The sequence below is a fragment of the Pundamilia nyererei genome, unplaced genomic scaffold, assembly GCF_000239375.1.
Source record: "Pundamilia nyererei isolate P.nyererei 1_Seehausen unplaced genomic scaffold, PunNye1.0 scaffold00105, whole genome shotgun sequence".
Lineage (NCBI taxonomy): Eukaryota > Metazoa > Chordata > Actinopteri > Cichliformes > Cichlidae > Pundamilia > Pundamilia nyererei.
The window spans coordinates 1,727,483-1,734,774 of record NW_005187506.1 but is presented as its reverse complement, the minus strand read 5'-3'; the positions used below and the strand labels follow the sequence as shown (position 1 = coordinate 1,734,774).

At 47.4% G+C, this 7,292-nt stretch overlaps 1 protein-coding gene across 1 annotated transcript in view; it reads right to left on the bottom strand.

The window, feature by feature from the left end:
* uqcc1 (ubiquinol-cytochrome c reductase complex assembly factor 1) overlaps positions 1-7,025 on the bottom strand; it is a 15,951-nt gene extending 8,926 nt beyond the window's left edge. The window contains exons 1-6 of the mRNA XM_005740889.1: positions 6,796-7,025; positions 4,541-4,645; positions 3,718-3,825; positions 2,180-2,252; positions 888-945; positions 243-351 (exon numbers count right to left, since the gene is read on the bottom strand). Of these exons, the coding sequence (XP_005740946.1) occupies positions 243-351; positions 888-945; positions 2,180-2,252; positions 3,718-3,825; positions 4,541-4,645; positions 6,796-6,876 (534 nt within the window). The 5' untranslated portion in view covers positions 6,877-7,025. The remainder of the gene's footprint in view (positions 1-242; positions 352-887; positions 946-2,179; positions 2,253-3,717; positions 3,826-4,540; positions 4,646-6,795) is intronic.
* Positions 7,026-7,292: the final 267 nt, after the last annotated feature.

Genomic DNA, 7,292 nt, shown 5'->3' with positions numbered 1-7,292 from the left:
TGACAGAGGGTGTGGTTGCAGCTGTTGCTGTGGTTACCGTGGCTGCTTTGTTGGTATTGCTTCTGTTGCTTTCGTTTAGTTGCAGAAGTTATGCAGACGCTGCTGCACACGTAGAGGTCGGTTGTCTCTACAGGTGTTGGTGTCTTTGTGGAGACTTTAATACTCTCAGCTGAGACTGTTTCACCTGCTTTCATGCCTCTGAATTTCATTTTTTTCCCTTCAAGATCAGAAACACAACGTACCCCCATGATTTTGCTCCTCTGCTCCACATCCTCCCACATGGAGTGCACGATGTAACGGCACATGTACTTCCCCTCTCTGCCCTCCTGACGCATCCGCACCAAACACATCCTGAGAGCACAAGAACACAACAAGGAGACTGAAACGAGCGCACAGCCTTAAATCGCTGTGACGAGTGAAGCCGTGTGCTCATCGTATGAAGAGCGTCACTGTCCCAGCCACAGCAGGAGCAACAGCGACATCATTACATCATTAAAAACTATCAGACGCTTCCATTTAGACCACATAAACACATCAATAATAATAATAATAATACAATTATATATTATATGCATTCTCTCACTGTGAACTGGATTCGTTGCATGCTACAGAGGACGTTTAATGTTACACAACATGTGAAGGAAGATAACTGTCAAAGCAAAAATACATCACATGACACACGACTGGGCTATAAATGCACGGAAGAGCAGCAACCGCACAGCCAGCGCGGTCGACACGGACCACGGCTCCCTTTGCTGCTTACGCCAATCAGCACACAGATTCCTCAGAGCAGCAAACAAACCATCTGATTGGCTGATTGGATAAATCCAGCTGTACAGGTGTACCTAATAAACTGGTAGCTGAGAGGATGCGTTTGTGCGACTCACCATACGTGCAGCTGTGCAACCAGGAACCAGGAGTTGAGAGTGTCAGGGAGGGTGCACTCTGAAACACACACATTAGGATTCATTAGGATTCTCTGCACGCCGCACCTGCGTCAGACTCTGCAACTACATCAGCATACAGTAGGGCTGTTTGACGTCACCACGTATATCGGACGACGATATGAAAACGTCTATCGTTTCATTTTACACACCATCATTGTTTCGAGGTGTCGCAAAAACTGTTTGCGGGAACATTGTTCCTGGTTTTGATGGTCACTGTAGCAGCTGTATTCATTGGTTAATGCTCTCTCTCTTATATTTACAGACAGACAAGTGACTGTTTTTACACGTTGTCGTTAGCAACAACAAAGGTAAACCCAGCATGTGGCTCTGCCGTCCGCTTGTTTATTTCCCGCATAAATCTTTCACAATAAAGCTGAAGATCTTTTTGAGATTTTCCAAAATAAATGACGACAAACAGAAGGACCAATCAGAACGAGGGGCTGACACTGTAGCATGGACATGGTTTGGTTATGAGAAGTCTCACACCAACACCTCAGACTCAAACACGACAAACCTCTGCTGCCACCGACGCAAGAGTCACGTGACAGAGTGTGGAGAGAGTTTACTGATGAGGAGCAACGAAGAGCCGCCAGGTGCTCCAAATAAACCTCAGACTCAAACGTTAGAACGGGCTTTTCCCCGCAGCACGTCGTGGGATAAATACTCACAAACAAAAATGGCGGCCGTTACAACTTATGTCTACAGATGTATCGCTTCACGCATCGCGATTCACAGAATTGACAGAAAATGTAACATTTTTGTGATAAATATGGCTGTCGGGACGATAAATGAGATTTTGGTCATATCGCACAGCACTAACATAAGATGTGCTTTTCTTTTTAAAACACTCATATCTGAGAGTTTAAGGGGAATAAGCGGCAGAGCTGAAGGTTTGAACGTCTCCAAAACACAAAGCGACACATTTACCGTCCACGCCTGAGCGGGAAGGTGACGATACCACAGAACGGAGGACAAATCCTCAGCTCAGAGTTGAATCCTTCACAGCTGGGAGTCAAATCAGCGTTCGTTTTAAGCTTCTCATTACGTGACATTTATATCTGAGCTCTTTGGTTTGTTCTGCGTTTGTGTTTTTATGTTACTGAGAAAAGTTGTTCTTCAGGTTTTTTGGGGATAAATATCAGCAAACACAAGCCAGTCACCGATAAGCATGTCCGAGGCAAAGTGGGAACAACATGAACGGCGGCCCGGGGAGCCGAGCGTGGTAAACTCACTGTCGAAGAACTCGTCGTAGTTGATTCTCTCCACGCAGCACGTGTACATCCGCAGAGCAGCAATCTTGATTTTCTGTGGAAACAAAAACATCACGTCTGACGTCGTCACTCTGTAACCACAACATCGCACTCACAGCTACAGCTGACAGCTCCGAGTTGCTCTCACCAAACATGAAAGGGGAGTCGGGGCGTTCATGAGGGGAGGTATTTCAATCAGCTGATTCTCGTGATGTCACCGACATTCAGAAATGGAGGAGGGGCTTAGTGATGGCGTTTGAGGGCAGCTGAACATGGTGTAAGTGAAGGAAAACACCAACTTCAGAGCTCTGTTGCGTTGTGGCAAACATCACTCATAGGAAAGGCCTCGGCAGGCGACCCTCCTGCGATGGTGCAGAGACACAACACGCTGGCTTCCTGTTGAAGCTTTCAGGGGGCCACGCTGCCCGAGTAACAGCCAATCAGTCTTTACACCCCAGCGGCCACAGTGCAGACACTCATTCCAGCCTTTCTTTACTCCTCCGTGTCCTGCTGGCTGCTGGGGCGAAGCGACTGGACTGTGTGGGAGTAATTACACCTCCTGCCTAGTGTAAATGCACCACTACACTTCCATTACCAGCATTTGTCAATGGAAACGGGGGGGGGTAAAAATGACATCAAACAGGCAAACTTATCCAAAAGAGTTTGCCTGGTTCAGCAACTTTCAGCTGGAAGGGCGACTCGCCCGATGACCTTCATTTAACAACAGCGAGCATTTCTGTGGGATTATTCTGGGATTTAAGGCTGATCTGTGCGTCTCCGACGGCGGTTTTATCTGTAGAGTAAACACGCGCAGGAGCAGGACACGAGTTCGGAGGTGTGCCAGCGAGCCAAACGCTGCCGGTCCGGCGGGCGGCCCAGCTCTCTGCTCGCCTGACGTTCCTCGGCACACACGCAACCTTCCCGCCTTTAGCCAAAACCTCCCACATCACTGAAGCCTGCCACAGCTCCAACTGCTTATTCCTTTAGTGACCTGCGCATTCCTGCAAAACATACCGACTACAAGAGTGTGACGCCATGAATGAAAGCTACACACGCGTGCACACACACACACCTCTGGTGAATATCACTCCCACTGCAGTGACGTTATTTGTATTTTTGGCCTTCTGCATCTTCCATAACAAATGTTTTATTACTCTGTTGTGTCCAAGTGCAGTTTGGTTTTATTCAACCACAGAGAGCAGGAGGGGAAACGCTGCCCTGACAGTACAGGTAGAAACGTCTGACCCGACACACCGGTTAGTTTTTGTTACCTGTCGACCAATCAGGGTGGCACACATTCATCAGAAGGTGCGTTTAAAGGACGTAAGCGTGTTGCTTTTGAATGAAAGGTTGTTTGAGTGCAGAACGGACACGTCAGCAGGTAACAGGCGGCCTGGGAGGCACATTAAACACATTTAACATGACTAAGTGCTCGTGTTGATTTCACACATCAAATGAAGCCAAATCACCATCACCTGCTCGTTTTCAGCCCACGTCTCACCCGTCTCTTCTGCACTCACCCATTTATTGTATTTGAGCGGTCCCGTGAAGCCCATCGCCTCGATGAGCTTTGTGAAGGCGCCGACCTCCTCGTCCGTGTGCTGATGCGTCTCCTTCACGTTACGGAGCTGAAGGACAAAAAGAAAAAGCGGAGCGGTGAAAAAACGACAGCGAAAACAGAAACTGCTCCTTCAGCAGGTGGGATGTCAAACGTGTGCTGCGTGACCCTGGTTAAATCAGCACGTGACGACGCACCTGTGCGGCGCGACCTTTACCGCTCACTAAATTAATACGCTGACCTACTCCGAGCTGCACGCCGTCTTCGTGCTTTGACAGTTTTATTACAGCCACCACGACCCCGCTAACCTTCATCAGGACGCGCAGATGTGCCGAAGTTTTCTCCCAGTTTTCAAGCTTCATTAAAAACAACAAAACCAGTTGAAGCCTCGAACACACGGAGCAGGCAGGAAGTGCTTTAAAGGCACGAATACGACACGACTGAACTCAGAATTCATTAAATTCATCCTGAAATCCAAGCAGGTGTGAAAAACTACAGGCTGAATAATCAACCCTTTAAAATTACAGTTTATTTGTTTTCATTTAAGCAGAAGGTGAGGAGGTCCCGAGCGCAGAACAACTGGCTTCACACAATGCCTCGAGATGACGGAGATGGAATCGACCGAGTGAAAAGAAAAGTGTTATTTATCAGCAAAGAGTATATATGTTTGGCATATCGTGGCCCCCCCACTGGGACAAAAGAGCTGCTGCACAGCTGTTTTGAAGCAGTCCATCTGTGGTTAAACAATGAGGGTTATTTGTTCATGTGCTTGCGTGAGATGTTACCTGTGTGGCGACATGCAGCGTCCGGCACGGCGTTACTAATGGAGAGGAGACGCCCGCCTGCTGACAGGCGGCCAGCGCTCTGAAACAGGCTTCCTGATCCAACCCCTGCAAGGAGAGAGAAGCTAAGTCAGGCTGAGCACAAACGATCGACTGTTTTATTTGTTGACTTGTTTTTAAAGACGGATCAAACACCTGCTCGTCTCCCACTAACAGCAGTGATCTTCACGTCACAGCTCAGTGTTGTTCTCAGGTTTAGCCAGTTTTCGTGACCCTTTAGCATTTGTTGTTTGAACTGCACGAAACATCCTTTGTTAACCCTCTGACTGCTGGACAGGCTTTGTCTGAGTCAACATTTATAAACTGTTAAGTCTCTGCACCACCCAACGTCACTGAGTAGAAAGACCTGCAACAATAATCTGATTAACTGATCTGATTAAGTTCATTCAGATTTGTAAAAACATGATGCAAATTAAAACCTTTCAAAGTGGACTAAAGCTCAAAGAATGAAGAGACCGCTGCTATGAGCTGATGGCCTAAACTCCCATATACTGTGTCAAAGAGACACTGAGGGAACAACAACATATATTAAACCTCAACATCTGCATCAGCACAACTGCTGGCAAAGCTTTAGTTCAATTCTCAAAAAACATTTAGTACCTAAAGAACCTTTAGGTCATTATCTGGTTGTTGCTTTAAATGGCGGTTATTGAAACAGCTGCTGCACTGCACATGTGCAAAGAGCACAGCTTAAAGCCTCTGTCACAGACTGAATCAGCCAGGCCTGTGGCAGAAGACAAACACCTCGAGATTTCAAAGCGGTGCCAAAATAAAACTTCACCACACTCAGAAAGAAATGCACACAAGACTGAGAAAGTGGGCCACCTCCTCTGAGCCCCGAGTTCATTTAAGATGATCAGACATGAGGGGGGGTCACCTTTCCTGTGAGCTGAATAATCAATAACCTAAACGTGACCCTGCACAGCTCAAAAACCAGCTCCTGTGACGGACCGATGGACTGTTTGTCTGTGAAGGCACCATTTCTGCTAAACAGTATTACAGACTTCAGAATAATATTTTCTGCGCTCCAGTCTTTTTCCAGGTAAAGCACCGCTTACTTCAGCGAGACGAAGCCCAAACATGCTGCATGTATTAAAAGAGCCCGCGTGCATTGGACACCCTGGACCCTCAGACTGATATTAAAATGTCCAACTTTACAGCAGGAAAAACAAACATGTTTACAGCTGGACACAAAAATCCTTTCCCTAATCCAATTTCATACTCGAGTTGGACGACTGAGTAGTATCCCAGCTGTGGATGTGTGCTGCTTCAACTTTAAATGTTGCTGCTCGTGCTAGTCGGCACTAAAAGTAGTAGTCAGTTACCCTCACTTCATTATAGTGCGGCGGCACCTTGGCGCGCAGGCCTGACACACAACAGCACCTCTCAGAAGTGTAACCGAGTCCACTGTGCTCAGCTGATTATTTTCTGACACTTGGATCAGCTGACTAGGTGACAAGTCCCTGAACTGAACTTCTGGACCATGTTTGTGTCCTTTTTATGCAGTTATCGGATAAATAATACGGCGGCTGTGCCACATTATTTGTCATATTTGTCTCTGGTCCAGTTTTTGACAGTAAACCATTGGACGATCTATACTGGTCTATTTGTTGCACCCACGTGGTTTGTGGACAGAGCTCAACCGTCGTTCACTTCTACCTCCTAAAAACATCATCATCATGCCAACAGGGTAACACAGAGGTTTTAACAACACAAACAGCTGACACGTCCATCATTTACATACAGTCTATGGTTCAGTGACCCATTAAAACATTTGGACCAAAGCGAAGCTCGAACACGTGACTGATGACTCTGGTCTTCTACAGAGTAATTTCATTATCTCGGGTGACAAACACGTTATTATTCACATATGACAGAAGCCTCGGATTGAACGTGTGATGTAGAGTTTCTGTGCTCGGTGTAAAGAAAGCCTTTAAACTGGGAGCGCACTTTAGAGCTGTTACTGCGAGTCTTTGGTCGAGTTCGCCTCCATTAATCTGAGCCCTGAGATTAATCCTGCTAATGGAGCTCGCAGGCTGTCCGTGTGAGTCTGTGTGCAACTCAAACACACACGGAGACAGATGAGCGCTCACTCCGTCACCTGTCGCTGTGTGTTCACCCAGCTGTCACCTCGAACATCAGCCTCAACTTCTTCACCTGTTAGCCGGCTAAGCTAACGCCAGCGGGGCGTTTCTTACCTTGCCCCCGGCGGAGGCGGCCCTGCAGGCGGACACATGAGCGAAGCTTCTGGCGGCGAACTGCAGCGGCCGCCGATACATGGCTGCACGAAGACCCGCTGTTAGAGCCGAGAAGCGGGCTGCAGAGTCACGGAGGCTCCCTGCACGGAAACCTTCTGGTTTGGTAACAGCAGCAATGTCAACGGAATCTGTCCGGCACTGAATAGTGTCCGGGTAGAAATATACAAAGCGAAGAAAAGGTCCGCTTTTAACCCGCTCCGATTAAAGTTGAATCTTCCATTGCTGGAAAAAGAACTTGGAGCCTTCACTGAAGTTAAGCAGGAATACTGCACTGCAAAAATACCATTCAAAAGAAAGTACACTTAAAGCACTATGCTCAAGCATCCCCACCCCCCAACCTTAATAAGGTAACAAAAAACAATCAAATGCGCCCGCGCGCACACACACACACACACACACACACACACACACACACACACACACACACACACACACAT